This window comes from Theropithecus gelada, chromosome 16, assembly GCF_003255815.1.
Source record: "Theropithecus gelada isolate Dixy chromosome 16, Tgel_1.0, whole genome shotgun sequence".
Lineage (NCBI taxonomy): Eukaryota > Metazoa > Chordata > Mammalia > Primates > Cercopithecidae > Theropithecus > Theropithecus gelada.
Window position 1 is genome coordinate 57,888,079 of NC_037684.1, and position 16,671 is coordinate 57,904,749.

Consider the following 16,671-nt stretch of genomic DNA (forward strand, 5'->3'; position numbering starts at 1 on the left):
CTGCCCTGTCTCTACTCAGCCCCAGACTCTGGCCCTCTGTGGACCAGCCTGGAGAGAACGGAGAACGGGGACATCCTCCCACCCAGCCTCCAGCACGAGGCCTTGGAGGCACAGAGGACTCACCAAAATCGAGATGATGCCCTTAAACTTCTCCTCCACCAGATCACAGATGATCTTGTTGTTGAAATACTGGACGGGCTCCCACTGAGGGGCAGAAGGGAAGGAAGGCATCACCGTGGGGTCCTGGCACCCTCTCCCAGGGGCCCCGATGCCCAGGCTCCCCATGGCCCAGAGAGTGCCCTCAGGCTTGCACACACCGCGATGCCCTCTGCCTCGTACTCCTCCTGCTCCGACTTGAGCGTGAGCTCGATGAAGAGCTGCTGCAGCTTCTCGTTGCAGTAATTGATGCAGAACTGCTCGAAGCTGTAAGGAAGGAGAAGCGTCCACAGCGGCTCAGTGGGGACACAGGACCAGCAGAGGGGAAAGGCTGGACAAGGCCCCTGAGCATAGCAGGTGAGACACAGAGCCAGTCCCTGGCTGGCTGGGGAGTCACGGGGCAGGAATGAGAGGCTGGGGGACAGAAGAGAGGAAGCAGGACAGGAACCTGGGAGGAGACGGGGGAAACGTGGCACTGACCTGTTATGCTGAAACACTTCGAAGCCATAAATATCCAGGAGCCCGAGAACCGTGGTGCTCCGCCAGCTGGGGCTCTCCGCATCCTAGGGCAGTCATTCAACCGAAGGCGTGGGCCCCTGCGTGTGCCAGCCCCACCCCGCAGCCCCCCGCCCCACTGATGGCTCTCCCTCCTGCCTTGGGAGCAGCGTGGAGTGAGCCCTCACCTTGGAGGCCAGCGACCTGTTGATCTTCCCCACGAGCCAGGTAAAAGTGCGGCTGTACACAGCCTTGGCGAGAGCGTCTCGCGCATAGGCGGCCTGCTCCAGGTTCAGCGGGCTCAGGAGCTGTGGGCGCAGCGTGAGGCAAGGAGATGAATGCCACACAGCTCTTGCATCCCACCTGCCCCCAGGCTCAGGCAGACCAGGAAGCCGTCACCACTCTGCACGCCCAGCTCCAGCGAGCCTGCGGTGTGGGGAGGGGTGCTGGTAGTGGGACCTCAGGGAGGACAGGTGGCCGCCCCAGTGGGAAGGTGGTAGAGGGACAGGTCTGAGTAGCTGGGATGACAGGTGCCCACCACCACACCCGGCTAATTTTTGCATTTTAGTAGAGATGGGGTTTCACCATGTTGGCCAGGATGGTCTCGAACTCCTGACCTCAGGTGACCCGCCCACCTCAGCCTCCCCAAGTGCTGGGGTTACAAGCATGAGCCACTGTGCCTGGCTCTCTGCTTCCCTGAGCAGCCTTCCTTCCATCCCTCCAGCACTGCTGAGGGGACCAGGCAAAGGGGAGTGATGGGAGTAGGGGCTGCTTTGGAACACATGCCCCTCCACACCTGAGGGCAAGGGCCCGGCCTCACCTCCTCCCCCTTGGCGATGATCTTCCTGTGTGTCAGGGCTTCTCGCAGCGTTGAGCCTTCCACGCTGAGGAGCTGCCAAGGGCAGGCAAGGATGTGGTGAGGGCGCACCCCCAGCCCCCACCCCCGCTGTCCTTCCCTTACCCTCTGCCCGCCCCCGCTCACCCTGGTCAGATACTTCAGTTGGTTCTCGGTGGTGACCTGGGCGTTGCTCTCCTCGTCGGCAGCAAAGTGGATGTTACCCAAATGCAGGACGCTGGCCACGATGCTCAGCAGGTCCTGGGGAGCAGGCCGGGGGCAGGAGTGGGTGAGAGGGGCCAGAGAGCCCCAAGAGGGCAAGTAGCGGATGGCCATGCAGGGGTGGGTGGTGAAGTGTCTGAGAGGAGAAGGGGCTGGAAGTGGGAATGGGTGTTAAAGGTGGAAGGTGATTCTGGGGGTGGGCCAGGCACAGTGGCTCACGCCTGTAATCCCAGCGCTTTGGGAGGCCGAGGCAGGCAGATCATCTGAGGTCAGGAAGTTCAAGACCAGCCTGGCCAACATGGCGAAGCCCCATCTTTGCTAAAGATACAAAAATTAGCTAGGTGTGGTGGCAGGTATCTGTAATCCCAGCTACTCAGGAGGTTGAGGCACGAGAATCACTTGAACCTGGGAGGCAGATGTTGCAGTGAGGTCAGATCGCGCCATTGCACTCCAGCCTAGGCAAAAGAGCGAGACTCCATCTCAAAAAAAAAAAAAAAAAAAAGGAGCCGGGCGTGTTGGTTCATGCCTGTGATCCCAGCATTTTCAGAGACTGAGGCAGGTGGATCACCTGAGGTTGGGAGTTCGAGACCAGCCTGACCAACATGGAGAAACCCCGTCTCTACTAAAAATACAAAAAATTAGCCAGGCGTGGTGGCCACCTGTAATCCCAGCTACTTGGGAGGCTGAGTCAGGAGAATCGATTGAACCCGGGAAGCGGAGGTTGCAGTGAGCCGAAATTGCACCACTGTACTCCAGTCTGGGTAACAAGAATAAAACTCTATCTCGGCCGGGCGCGGTGGCTCAAGCCTGTAATCCCAGCACTTTGGGAGGCCGAGGCGGGTGGATCACAAGGTCAGGAGATCGAGACTATCCTGGCTAACATGGTGAAACCCCGTCTCTACTAAAAATACAAAAAACTAGCCGGGCGCGGTAGCGGGCGCCTGTAGTCCCAGCTACTTGGGAGGCTGAGGCGGGAGAATGGCGTGAACCCGGGGGGCGGAGCTTGCAGTGAGCCGAGATCGCGCCACTGCACTCCAGCCTGGGCAACACAGCGAGACTCCGTCTCAAAAAAAAAAAAAAAAAAAAAAAGAATAAAACTCTATCTCAAAAACAAAACAAAACAAACAAAACAAAACCAACAACAAAAGAAGGAAGTTTTGGGGGTGTGAGAGGAGGGAAGGGAGGGTCCCGGAAAAGGCCTCACCTCCACTTCATCCTCAGTGAAATCGATGACCGTCAGAGCCTTCCTGACCACCTTCCAGTCACTCTTGTCGTTGATGGAGGAGACTTTGGCACACTGGCCCTAGAGGAAGGGCACGGCTGGGTTAGAGCCCTGGCCACGGATCCCTGGGTGGCACCTGCCCTGCCTGCCAGCCACTCACCTTCACCAGGTACAGGTAGCTGTGGGGGTTCCGTTCCAAGCCCAGCCTGCGAAGTGTCTCCTCCTCACCCCCCTCCAGCAGCTGGTAGAAGACGTGGAAGTTCCGCTCCCCGTGATTCTGGTGCACCACTCGTGACTTTTCCAGGAGGTAACTGAGGATATGGCCACCCACGGGGGCACCCTGTGGGCAGGGCAGGGCATAGGCCTGGTCGGGGCAGTGGGAACAGAGCCATCTGCCCGTCTTCTCCCCTGACTCCTGGTCTTGGGCAGCCAGACCTGGGCGCCAATTCCAGTCCTGCCACTAGCTGTGTGGGCTCAGGCACGCCACCCACGCTGGACTCAGTTACTTCATCTAGGAAATGGGGAGATTCAACTCCATCCACCCGGCGGCTCCACCTGGATGCCTGACAAGCATCGCACATTCAGCAGGCCTGAAACGGAACACCGGACCTTCCCCCTCTTCAAACGAGCTCCTTCCTGCTAGTGTCCGCCCATCGTGGTCAGTGGTGAGTACATCCTTCTCGTTCAAGCCAAGGCCCTGGCAGTCCTCCTGCAAGCCTGTTTTTCTTCCATACCCTACATCCAATCAGGCAGCCGATCCTGCTGCCTTAACTTTTAAAACATCCAGAATCCAATCACTGCACCACACTGGTCTGAGCCACCGTCACCTGTCACCTACACGATGACATCAGCCTGCTAACCGGTTTCCCTGCTTAGCCTGGTTCCCCCACCATCTATTCATCTACTCCCAATCTCCCAGTGAAGCAGCCAAAGTCTTTTTTTTATTTTTGGAGACAGGGTCTTGCTCTTTCACCCAGGCTGGAGTTTTTCACTATAGCCTCAACCTCCCAGGGCTAGGCTGGAGTGCAGTGGTGAGATCTCAGCTCACTACAACCTCCGACTCCCAGGTTCAAGTGTTTCTCCTGCCTCAGCCTCCTGAGTAGCTGGGACAACAGGTGCCTGCCACCACGCCTGGCTAATTTTTGTATTTTCAGTAGAGACGGGGTTTCACCATGTTGGCCAGGCTGGTCTTGAACTCCCAACCTCACGTGATCCACCTGCCCCAGCCTCCCAACGTGCTAAGATTACAGGCGTGAGCCACCTCACCCAGCCCAATGACTCCCCTTCTACTCAGAGTTTTAAAAAAAAGGCCAGGCCGGCCGGGCGCGGTGGCTCAAGCCTGTAATCCCAGCACTTTGGGAGGCCGAGACGGGCGGATCACGAGGTCAGGAGATCGAGACCATCCTGGCTAACATGGTGAAACCCCGTCTCTACTAAAAAATACAAAAAACTAGCCGGGCGCAGTGGCGGGCGCCTGTAGTCCCAGCTACTCGGGAGGCTGAGGCAGGAGAATGGCGTGAACCCGGGAGGCGGAGCTTGCAGTGAGCTGAGATCCGGCCACTGCACTCCAGCCTGGGTGACAGAGCGAGACTCCGTCTCAAAAAAAAAAAATAAAAAATAAAAAAAAATAAAAAAATAAAAAAAAGGCCAGGCGCGGTGGCTCACACCTGTAATCCCAGCACTTTGGGAGGCCGAGACGGGTGGATCACGAGGTCAGGAGATCCAGACCATCCTGGCTAACATGGTGAAACCCTGTGTCTGCTAAAAATACAAAAAATTAGCCAGGCGTGGTGGCGGGCGCCTGTAGTCCCAGCTACTCGGGAGGCTGAGGCAGGAGAATGGCGTGAATCTGGGAGGCGGAGCTTGCAGTGAGCTGAGATCCGGCCACTGCACTCCAGCCTGGGCGACAGAGTGAGATTCCATCTCAAAAAAAACAAAACAAAACAAAACAAAGGTTCTTGCAATGACCCAAAAGGGCCTGCACCATGTGGCCTCTCTCTGTTCTCACGCCCCTGCTCTCTTCTCTGGCCACTGTGGCCTCCGTGCTGTTCTGGAACACTTCCAGGACCCTCGTATCTCAGGGCTTTTGTCCTGGCCCTTCCCGCTGCTTGGACAGGCACCTGCACAGCCTGCTTCTTCGTCTCCATCAAGCCATTATTTTTTATTTTTTCTAGAGACAGGGTCTCACTCCGTCGCCCACACTGGAGTACAGTGGTGTGATCACAGCGTAGGGTAACCCTGGACTCCTGGCCTCAAGCGATCCTCCTGCTTCAGCCTCCAGAGTAGCTGGGACAACGGACATGTGCCACCCCACCCAGCTGTCACTTTAAAATGCCACTGTCTCAGTGGGGCCTACCCTAATACGACCACACCTGCCCCCCACTCCTTACTGCATTGTATTTTCTGCCACAGCCTCAATTTCCCTGTTTATTGTTTATCACCCTGCAAGGCAGGAGTTTTGTTTGCTTTGTTTTACTGCTGGAATTCCAGCACCTGGAATAGTCCCTGGTACCTAGTAGGTGCTTAACCTACTGAATGGGAATCCTCTCAACACACACATCCATGGTACCTTGAAGTCAAACTGCACATCCATGTACTTCCCGAACCTGCTGGAGTTATCGTTTCGGAGGGTCTTGGCATTTCCAAAGGCCTAGGAGTGGACGGGGGTCTGAGGGACACCTGGCACTCTCCTCCTGCCCTCCCCACCCCACCCTGTAGCTACTGCTGCCCCGCCCCTCCCACACTGGGCTTCTCTCCCTGTTCCTCACCTCCAACAATGGCCTCCTCTCCCGGCCCCTCCCCTCCCGCACTGGCCTTCTCTCCCGGCCCCTCCCCTCCAACACTGGCCTCCTCTCCCGGCCCCTCCCCTCCCGCACTGGCCTCCTCTCTGGGCCCCTCCCCTTCCGCACTGGCCTCCTCTCTGGGCCCCTGACCTCCAGCACTGGGTTGCTCTGCAGCAGCCGGTCCCGCACAGCACCTCCGCGCTCGGGGGCTGGGCAGGTCTCTGCATAGAACTGTAGCAGCCTCTTGGTGGCCTCGGTCTTGCCTGCCCCACTCTCCCCAGAGATCATCACTGCCTGGTCCCGACGCTCTGTACGCAGTGCTCGGTATACAGTGTCGGCCACGGCAAACCTGGGGCAGAGGCTGGTCAGGGAGTTCGGGGAGGGGGGCCAAGTGGAGCCCCACAGGGAGTCCCGCTCCCACATCTGGGTGGCGTCCTCTCGTGAGTGGAAGTCTAATATACCCTTGAGGATGTATTAAGGATGGGGACTGGGGGTCCCTCGCAGGTGTGGACCATGGGAGATCTGTCACAGCTGAGAATGGGCGTCACTGCCAGCGGGAGGACTGAGATGATCTCACAGGTGGGAGTCTGGAGGTCACTTAGGTGGAGGCTGGAGTCACTCATAGGTAGGGTTGGGGGGGTCTTCGCAGGTGGGGTTCAGAGGTCACTAAGATTGGCGGGCCACTCCCAGTTGGGGTATGGACTGAGCCCACCCAGATGGAGTTGAGTTGTGACACTCATCTCTGGTCACTGGGGGGTGAGAAACTGTGGGATTCCTCACAGCTGTGGCGCAGGAGGTCAGGATCATTTTAGAGTAAGGGTTGGGTGGGGTTACTTCAGATGGAGACAGAGGGGTCGCTCCCAGAGGGGCTGGGGTCACTCACAGATGAGGGGGCACTTCATAGAAGCTGACGCCACGGTAACGCTCCATGTGCTGCCGGCTGTAGATCTGCAGGTCTCGGTAGGGGTTGACAGAGACCAGGACGGGGCCAATGTAGGTCTGGGGTTGGGGGAAGAGGGTCAAAAGTTGATCCCGGGCCAGGTGCAATGGCTCACGCCTGTAATCCCAGCACTTTGGGAGGCCGAGGCAGGCGGGTCACCTGAGGTTGGGAGTTCGAGACCAGCCTGACCAATATGGAGAAACCCCATCTCTACTAAAAATACAAAATTAGCCGGGCATGGTGGCGCATGCCTGTAGTCCCAGCTACTCTGGAGGCTGAGGCAGAATTGCTTGAACCGGGGAGGAGGAAGTTGCAGTGAGCCAAGATCGCGCCACTGCACTCCAGCCTGGGCAACAAGAGTGAAACTCCGTCTCAAACAACAAAAAACAGTTTATCCTGGTGACCCCTGGTGTCTCCTTCCCCTCTGCCCTGTGTCTGTGACCCCAGCACCCCTGCCATCTCCCCACAAGGGCCTCACATAGATGAGGTTCTCCCGAAACCGCCGCCGCAGGTTCTCGATAAAGGCGGCCTCGCTCGTGAAGTTCTCCAGCAGCACGAAATCCTGCACCCCCACCCGGTCACGGGCAGTCAGCGCACTCTCCATGGTCACCCGAACCCCGTCACTGCCCAGGGCCTGCAGAGAATGCGCCACAGAAGAGGGTCAGAGTCATGGGGGACCAGGCAAGGCCACTTCTCCTCCACTGCGCCTGTGGGACTGAGAGGGAACGCAGGGGCTTGTGGACTCAGGGCTGGACATGGGACATGAGCCTGATGGGTGCGGAAGGCCTGGGTGTGGAGGGTCTGGGTGCGGTGGGCAGGGTGCAGAAAGCCGGGTGTGGAGGGCCTGGGTCCGGGTGTCGCAGCACAGGGATCACCGAGGCTGCGGGCACAGAACAGAGACCACATGAAGCACTTGGGTCCCGGTGTGTACACAGGGCGCGGACGCACGCAGGACCAGAGGGCAGAATCTGGGAGGTGCTGGTTTTGGGTGGAGAAAGGAGCGGGTCACAAGAAGGAACTCCTTGAAATAGCAGAAAGACTGCTCTGTGGAGCTTGGACCAAGCCCCTCCTCTCTCTGGGCTGCTTCCTCCTCAAGGAGGAGGAGTTAGACCAGGTGACCTCAGGTCCCTTAGCTCTGAGCCACGTGTGACAGGTGCTTTGGAGGACAAATGGCTCAGGGTCAATTCCGCAGGCAGAGTGGGGCCGTCTCTCCCATCGGGACCCACCCACATCTCCACAGGTAGAGCGTCTCGCACCAAGGAAGAGGTTACTCCCAGACTACACCAGAGGGGTTCCCCCGGAGGGCCTCCCACCCCAGCTGGGCTCAGCCACCCACTCCAGAAGGGGGGCCTCCCTCGCATGGCTGGGGCCACTCCCTTTCCTCCAGCTGCCGAACTCCCCAGGCGCCTCCTCCACTGAGTCCTGAGAAGCCTCAGGGGATGGGGGGTTTACCATGGAAAGCCCAGCTGCCTCTGGGTCCCACTGGAGGGCTCAGCAAGACCCTCGCCCCACAACTAGGGCTGAGATGGATCCCCCTCCAAACAGGGTCTCAGGGCTCCAGAAAACGGACACCCAGAGTATCCAGGGTCAGAGAAGAACAAGGTGGTGGTGACTGGGGGTGGATCCCAAAGGGGCCGCCGGGTGTCCTCTGACCACAAAAGGCCCAGATTCCTGGCCTGGGGCGTCACTCCGGGCCGGGCCGGGCCGGGGGCCTGCCCCTCCCAGGCTTGTCCTCCCCGCCCCGCTCCAATCCCGCGCCCAAGCGGCTGCCAAATCCGGCCGCGGTCCCCGCCCCCTCGCCCTCGGGTCAGGGGTCTCCGCGTTCTCAGGCGTCCCCGGCAGCTCCTCGTCCGGCCCCCCGGGTCCGAGCGTCCCGCGCGGCCCTCCCCGCCTCGGCCTCCTCCCCCTGCAACTTCCCGGGACGTTTTTCCACACGGAATTCCTGGGCCGCGCCCGCTTCCTGGCGAGGCCGAGGCGACGCCGCGAGGCGGGGAGGGGCGCCCGGGACCCTCCGCCCCGCCCTGCCCTGCCGCCCCCCGGCTCACCGACGCCCGGTAGCGCATCCTGCCCCGCCGGCCTGGCGCCCGCTCTGCTGCCCGCGCTCTGGGTCCCGGGCTCGGCGGCGGCGGCGGCGGCGGCGGCGTCAGCGAGGGAGGGCCCGCCCCCCGCACCGCCCCCCGCACCGCCCCCACCAGGGCCCCTGAAGCGCGGGGCTTCCCCGGCCTCCCTCGCCTCCTGCGCGGCCGGGCTGGGGTCCCCGCCAGGTGGGGTTGGTGGAGGTGGGGGTGTCGGGGGGGGTCCGCGGGCGGGGGCGGGGCCGGGGGCGGGCGGGGCGGGCCCCGCCTGAGTCAGGTTTTCCAGGAGGGACGCCGTTGGTTCCAGGGTGGAGCCCGGAACCCGCGCGGCCCCCGCGTCTACACCGACCCGGAACTCACTTCCGGGCCTGGGACGACACTCCGCGGCGGGCTCGGGTTCTGGGCGGGCACCGAGGCCTGCGGGTCCCAGAGGAAGCGGGATTTCCCTCCCCCACCCCCGAACTCGAGTCCCGGGAAAGTTAAAAATAGAACCAATGTCCAAATACGGCCGGCGCGCCTGGCGGGCGGAGCGTTCTCCGTGCGGGACGCCGTCCACCCACACGCGCCGGGGCCTGGCCGGAGCCTCGAACCCAGGAAGATCTTGGTTGTCCTCGTCAGCACGGAGCGCGTGCCCCAGGGACAGGGACGGCCACCGGGTGCCCTGGCTGAGCGCGCGGAGTCCCCAGCACCTCTGGAGGGCTCAGTTCCCGCCTCTGGGAAATTCGCGTATCCCCGCCCACGGCATTTGGGGCCCACAGCCTCTCCCCACCCGAGGCACCCCACTCGCCTCTGGGCCTGGGCCTCCTCCCTCTCCTTTTTTTTCTTTTTTTTTTTGAGACAGAGTCGCGCTAGCTCCCACGTTGGAGTTCAGTGGCGCGATCTCGGCTCACTGCAACCTACGCCTCCCGGGTTTAGCGATTCTCCTGCCTCAGCCTCCCGAGTAGCTGGGATTACAGGCACCCGCCACCACACTCGGCTAATTTTTGTATTTTTAGTAGACACGGGGTTTCACCATGTTGGCCAGGCTGGTCTCGAACTCCTGACCTCAGGTGATCCACCCGCCTCGGCCTCCCAAAGTGCTGGGATTACAGGCGTGAGCCACCGCGCTCCCTGCTTTGAAGGGGACCTCTCTCGTCTCTCCGGATCTCCCGGACGCCCCCCAACCCCGAACCGGCCTTGGCAGCCCCGCCCTCGCTGGGCTCTGCGGGCACCACCCTCCCTCGCCTGGGGCAAACCTTGGCTCAGATCCCACCGCGGGCAGGGGCGGGGACGTCTAGAGCCAGCAAAAGCTGGTGCTTCCTCGCGGTGGGACTCTGAGCTAGTCACTTAACGTTTCGGCTTCTGTTCTTCATCCCCAACATGAGGTTAACACAGGCCTAGAAGGGCCGTTGGGTGGCCTGAGATAGAGCGCGAAGGCATCTCCCAGTCCGCTCTAGACCCCGCTTCCCACACCCACCGCCTTCCCTCGGCCGGACGCTCATTCCTCACTTGCTTGCGGGCAGAGGCCTACTGAGAGTCAGGCCCTGGGCCACGCTTCCGATCCGGTGGGGAGAGCCTCAGGCGCGTCTACAGGCACCTGCCTGCCCTACCAACGCAACGGCAGACACAGGCTCGCCCTGGGGGGGTGGGCAGAGCCGGGACCCAAAGCCCCAGCGCCCCACCCCCAGCTCGCGGACGCCGCTCCCTGGGGAGAGGGCGAGGCTGCGGCAGGTGCGGGCTGGATCCTCGCGGGGAAGGCTAGTTACTGCAACAACAGCCCGGCCGGAGCGGCGGCCCCGGGGACCCCCAAGCGGGGGTGCCAGCTGGTGGGGGCATGGGAGCGGGGAAGGGGAAATGGGGGCGTCTCGGGCAGAGGCGGGGGAGGGCGGGAGGAGGCGCCCGCTGCGGTGCCCCCAGGTTTAAAATCCAGAGGGAGGGCCAGGCGCGGTGGCTCACGCCTGTAATCCCAGCGCTTTGGGAGGCCGAGGCAGGCGGATCATCAGAGTTCAGGAGTTCGAGACCAGCCTGGCCACATTGGCGAAACCCCGTTTCTACTAAAAAATACAAAAATTCGCTGAGCGTGGTGGTGGGCGTCTGTAATCCCAGCTACTCGGGAGGCTGAGGAACGAGAATCGCTGGAACTCGGGAGACGGAGGTTGCAGTGAGCGAGATCACACCACTGCATGCCAGCCTGGGCAACAGAGCGAAACTCCGTCTCCAAACAAAACAAAACAAGAAAAATCTAGAGGGAGCAAGGAGGGGACCCAGCCTCCAGCCCGCCCAGGGGTGGGGAGCGCCTTAGAAGACGGGGCAAAGGGTCCAGAGAGCCCCTGCCGGAAGCTCAGCTCCCTCCCTGCCCGGCGAGGCGTCGGGGACCCGGGCCGGGGGCGTGGCCGGAGCCTGCGGAGGCGCGGCCAGAGGGAGGGGCGGAGCCTCGCGGCCGCAGTGTCCGCCCCGCCCCTCCACGTCACGCGGTTGGAATGAGGGGAATCCGCGCGCGGAGGGGTCGGGCCCGCTTCTTCCAGATCCCCGGCCGCGCCGCCGCATTCCCGGGATGCCCGCTGGCGCCCCCGCAGCCACCGCCCGGCGGCGGAAGGAGGGGGCATCGCCGCCGCTCGCGCGCCCCAGGGCGGCTCCAGCCCTGGCAACCCCGGGCCTGCCCCGCCTCACTGGACGGAAGCGCGAGCCCCGGGCAGGGAGGGAAGCGGAGAACCGGGCTGGGAAAGACACCGCGGCTGAGGCTGCAGCGCCAGGCGCCTCCTGCGTTCTCCGCGCTTTTTTAGGTCCCTCCCTTCAGTGCCCCTAGCCAAGCCATAAGGTCTGTATGATCAGTCCAGCGCAGAAGAAATCGAGGCTGGGCAGGTGACTTTGTGCAAGGTCTCAAGAGGAGTGGGACTGGAACCCAGGCACTCGAACACCTTACCGCGGGGCTGCCCTGAGCCTCTTTGTGCGTTATCAGGGCTATCAGGGCTGAGACCTTCAGTGAGTGACACGGTACAGGCCCCTGTCGGTGTCGTGTGATTCTATTATGTCACATGTGGGCCTTAGGAGTGGGCCAGGGCTCTGGGCCTAGAGGTTCCCTGCAGGCCATGGCCCCTGAGTGACCTAGGAGACCTTCTTCCCCAAGGCTGCCTCTGGGCCTTCTCCCACCTGGGGAGGCGTTTACTGGAACCACAGGGGATGGGGTGGCCCAGCAGACCTGGGCTATCTTGTGCCCTTCGGATCCTATAGGCCAGGTGCCTACAAGCCTGACTTCTGGGGACAGCGGGAACCTCATGTTCCCCCAGCCTATGGGCACACAGATCTTGCCATGGGGTAGGAGTGTTGGGGGCTGGGAGGAGGTGTCATCTGAGGCACCCAGGACTGCTGCTATAAACCGATATCCACCGAGCCCCTGAGGCAGCAGAAAGACCGTCTCATGGTGGCACAGTGCTGGGTGGCACAGTGCTGGGCGGCACAGAGCAGGGACTCAACTTCTATTTATTAAACAAATCTTAGATCTGAGCCTGGCTGCCCACCAAGGACCATTCCAGGCCTCAGGGAACTGTTATGAAGGGAAATGGGGAGGAGAAAGTGGTGACTTAGGGTCTCTACCCTGATTGCTCACAGGGCCTCAGTCAAGGACTGTCCATTCTAGCTTCACAACCATGGGCCTTGGGCTGCCAGACACCTCTGCCTGGGGGGTCCAGCAAACATGAACAGAGGCAAGGTGCAGTGAGTGGCTCATGCCTGTAACCCCAGAACTTTGAGAGGCCGAGGCAGGAGGATCTCTTGAGGCCAGGAGTTCAAGACCAGCCTGGGCCGCATAGTGGTGAGACTCCTGCCTCTAGAAATTTTTTTTTTTTTTAAATTAGCCAGGCATAGTGCTGTGTGCCTGTGGTCCCAGTTACTCGGAAGGCTAAGGTGAGGATCGCTTGAGCCCAGGAGGTTGAGGCTGCAGTGAGCCGTCATGGTGCTACTGCACTCCAGCCTGGGTGCCCCAGAAGACTCAGTGTCAAACAAACAAACAAACAAAACAATAAACCCATAACATGTTAACATAAATTTGTATGGGGGAAAAAAGTAAACGGCCCAGGAGCAGTGGCTCACACCTGTAATCCCAACACTTTGGGAGGCCAAGGCAGGCAGATCACTTCAGGTCAGGAGTTCCAGACCAGCCTGGCCAACATGGTGAAACCCTGTCTCAACTAAAAATACAAAAATTAGCAGGGTGTGGTGGTGCACGCTTGTAATCCCAGCTACTTAGGACACTGAAACAGGAGAGAATCGCTTGAACCTAGGAGGCAGAGGGTGCAGTGAGCTGAGATCGCCCCACTGCACTCCAGACTGAGTGACAGAGCAAGACTCTGTCTCAATAAATAAATAAACAAACAAACAGGGCCTTTGACCCCTAACCTGTACTCCCTGTTCAATGTCTTTGTAGAGAGAAGGGTGGCACTTTAAGCTGGTCATCACAGCCTGGCATTAACAGGCCTGCTCTCCTCCCTCCACTCCTCACACCAAGTAGTCACAACCTGCTAAAACCTCACCTCCAGGCTGGGCGAGGTGGCTCATGCCTGTAATCCCAGCACTTTGGTAGGCTTAGGTGGGCGAATCACGAGGTCAAGAGATTGAGACCATCCTGGTTAACACGTTGAAACCCCTTCTCAGGCCGGGCGCGGTGGCTCAAGCCTGTAATCCCAGCACTTTGGGAGGCCGAGGCGGGCGGATCACGAGGTCAGGAGATCGAGACCATCCTGGCTAACATGGTGAAACCCCGTCTCTACTAAAAATACAAAAAACTAGCCGGGCGTGGTGGCGGGCGCCTGTAGTCCCAGCTACTCGGAGGCTGAGGCAGGAGAATGGCCTGAACCTGGGAGGCGGAGCTTGCAGTGAGCCGAGATCGCGCCACTGCACTCCAGCTTGGGTGACACAGCACGAGACTCCGTCTCAAAAAAAAAAAAAGAAACCCCTTCTCTACTAAAAATAAAAGGAAATTAGCTGGGCGTGGTGGCACGCGCCTGTAATCCCAGCTACTTGGGAGGCAGAGGCAGGAGAACAGCTTGAACCCAGGAGGCAGAGGTTGCAGTGAGCTGAGATCGCACCACTGCATTCCATCCTGGGTGACAGCGAGACTCCCTCTCAAAACAAAACAAAACACAACAACAACAAAAACATAAAACAAACAAAAACCTCACCTCCATCACTTCTCCTTACCTGGGCCAAGACAGCAGCCTCCTAACTGGACGCCTTGCCTTCCTCCTACCAATCCATTTCCCCTTCCGCAATACCAATCAAAGCAACACCTCATGTTCACAGAGTGAAGGTTTAGGGCACCCTCCATGTGCCAGGCCCATGATTCACACCCACTGCTGCTTACCGGGACCCTGCCTATGAACTCCCGAGACACCCCTGCTGTCCTCAGTTTACCCCACTGCTCCTGCATTCCGGTGTGCCAGGTGGCCCGCTCCAGTCCCCTCTGTCCCCACCCCTCCCCTCCCACCCACAACACGCAGCCAGGAGGAGCCTTCGCACCGTCGCCAGCCAGTCCAACCTTCAGTGCCTGCACCTGCGGCTTCCCCAGCCCGGGGCACCCTCCTTGCCCACCTCACGGAGACTAGGCTCAGGTGTCACCTCCTCCAGAACCCCTGCCTGATTCTCCCGAACACGCCGCGTCTCCTTATCGCACCCCGCAGGAGTCAGCTGTTTCGCTGTCAGTCCCTCCCAGGAGACTCCCACTCCCTACACCCAGCGAGGCACACGGTGGGGCTCAGTCACCCCTTCCCGGCCTCCTGGATGAATGAATGAATCTCAGAGGCAGGAGTGTGCGCGGGAGGCCGGAGCGTGAGGACGGAGGGCCGCGTGGCCAGCCTCATTCTCCGGCCACACTCGGGGCGCGCTGGGCCCCAGGGGCGGAGAACGGGAAGGGGCGGGTTCAGGCGGCTTCTCCGGAACCCAGAGGCAGAGCAGGGCTGCGGGCGGGGCCCGAAGGGCGCGCGGGGTCCTGGGTCCCGCAGCCCAGGCCGCTCTTCCCCGCCTCCCGCTCCCCGCAGGTAAATCTAAGTCTCCACCAGGCTGCGCCGGCGCCTCCGGGTCCTGGGACCCCCGCACGGGTCCCCCCGGCCGCTCTTCGGCCCCAGCGATCCCCGGCCGTGACCCCCGCTTCGCGCACGGCGGCTCCCGGCCCGGCCGCCCGCTCCCCACACCCGCCCCCCGCGGCCGCCGTCCCCGCGCCCCGGGTACCCACCGGCTTGGCTCTTCCGGCGCGGGCGGGGGCCGGGCTGGGCGGCGTGGCGGGCTCGAGGATCCGCGGCCCGGGCGCACTCTCCCCGCCCAGGGCCCGCCGGGGGCCGGGCCGCAGCCTGTCGTCATCCCGGGCAGGGCGCGCACCCTCCGGCCCCGCCCCACCCCAGCCCGGCCGCGTCCGCGAAGCCTGGATGCGGGCGGCCCCCGCCTCGGCCGGTTCCCGGGGCAGCCGCGTCCGGCCACAGCGAACACGCGCGCGCCCCTCCGGCCGAAGACCCGGCTCCCCGCCGCGGTGCTGGGGGCGCGGGGGCGCCTGACTTTCTCCCTCCTCCGGGCCCTTTGCATCTCCAGCCCCTTCCCTGCGGGCCGGGTCAGGGCCGCGCTCCCCGGTTTCCACCCACCCATGTCCCTTCACCCACCTCCCACACCGTCCTCCTGTTCTGAGTCTTGGGAGGTCCCAGCCCGGCGGACTGGAGAGGAGCTTCCATGCCCTCATCCTTCGACCTCACAGCAGCCGGCACTTGCCTTTTGTGCCCAGTATTCACAGTTCTGCCCACTGAGGTTCAGGAAGCTGGAGGAGTCAAGCCCAGACCTCCACTTCCAAAAGTCCTGCTGCTGGTGGCGCTTACATCCTTACTCTTCCACTCACCCCGTCTTGTTCAGTCTGTTCTGGCCCCATCCAAGGATTGGAACCCGTCCCCCTCTGCTCACCTCTTGCCCTAGGGCTCTGCTTGAGAGGGGCTGCCCGGCCCTGGGGGAGATACTCCACCCTCCTCCCAGCCCAGAGCATCCCAGCTTACAAGCTTGCAGGGCCTGTGGGGATGAACCACGCGGATGATCTCCCCGGTGGGTACCAGCTCCACTTGCAGCGCCATTCCGCCCTGCGGAGAGCCAGCGCCCTGGGCACTGGGGCCTGTGAGCAAAAGCTGCTGCCCACTGGCTGGCTCTGACCGCTCCAGGAGCCAGGAACCTATGGTCTAACGCCGGGATGGCCACTTGGTTCTGCTTCAACTCCAGCCCCAGGGGATGTGGCTGGTCCAGCGCCTCAGGACACAGCTGGAGCCGTCCAGGTCTGATTGGGAGGCCTCTTGGCCCGGATGGTTGGAGCAGGAAGAGGAGGGGCTGGGGATGGAGGAAATGCCTGTTGTCCCAGGTAACCAGAGGAGCCCATGCAGCCACCCATGGGGGACCCTGGGCTCCAGGTCAAAGGGTAGGGCGCCTTTCCCCTTCCCCCGCCACCCCCCAGCAGCTCTATGGCTGGGCCCCTCCTCCTGCCACTCTCTGGTACCAGCTAAAGCACAGGGCCCACTCCGCAAACCAGAAGGCATGCCCTCCCCTAGGCCAAGAGGACCCCTCAGTGCGCACTGCTTTTCCTGCACATCCCCTCAACGGGCCGTCCCCCACAGCAGGTGAGCCCCCACCATGAGTTTGAGTGGCCAGGGCTGCTGGGGGCTGGTCGTGCTGGGCAGAGGGCATTGTCCCACAGGGAGAAGACTCTTGTCTTACCCTCCTCCGAGCCTCAGAGCTTGTGAGGTGAGTTCCTGGGTTCCCTGGGTGTGGCAACCTCTAGCCCTGTTCATCCTTGCATTTCGACAGTACCCCCAGGTGACCCCCCACCCCTAACGTTCCTGCTTTTCTATTTTTACTGCTGCTAAATCACAGCTGACACTTTCCTGGCCTGAGACTGAGCCCTCCGGTCTCCAGCCATTCCTTAGAGGAAGTCAGAACAGGGAAGTGGA

The 16,671-nt window shown here is 61.6% G+C and overlaps 1 protein-coding gene across 3 annotated transcripts in view; it reads right to left on the minus strand.

Annotated features, from left to right (window-relative positions):
- MYO1C (myosin IC) overlaps positions 1-16,048 on the minus strand; it is a 30,966-nt gene extending 14,918 nt beyond the window's left edge. Inside the window, exons 1-13 of one of the 3 annotated variants that reach the window (XM_025361621.1) lie at positions 15,733-16,048; positions 7,132-7,287; positions 6,597-6,712; positions 5,864-6,062; positions 5,500-5,580; positions 3,091-3,270; positions 2,913-3,011; positions 1,634-1,747; positions 1,472-1,543; positions 840-959; positions 637-719; positions 318-423; positions 124-204 (exon numbers count right to left, since the gene is read on the minus strand). In XM_025361621.1, the coding sequence (XP_025217406.1) occupies positions 124-204; positions 318-423; positions 637-719; positions 840-959; positions 1,472-1,543; positions 1,634-1,747; positions 2,913-3,011; positions 3,091-3,270; positions 5,500-5,580; positions 5,864-6,062; positions 6,597-6,712; positions 7,132-7,287; positions 15,733-15,807 (1,482 nt within the window). In that variant the 5' untranslated portion in view covers positions 15,808-16,048. Of the gene's footprint in view, positions 1-123; positions 205-317; positions 424-636; positions 720-839; positions 960-1,471; positions 1,544-1,633; positions 1,748-2,912; positions 3,012-3,090; positions 3,271-5,499; positions 5,581-5,863; positions 6,063-6,596; positions 6,713-7,131; positions 7,288-8,698; positions 8,949-14,933; positions 15,065-15,732 lie in introns of those variants that run through there. The other 2 variants (XM_025361623.1, XM_025361622.1) reach the window with 2 other exon arrangements.
- Positions 16,049-16,671: the final 623 nt, after the last annotated feature.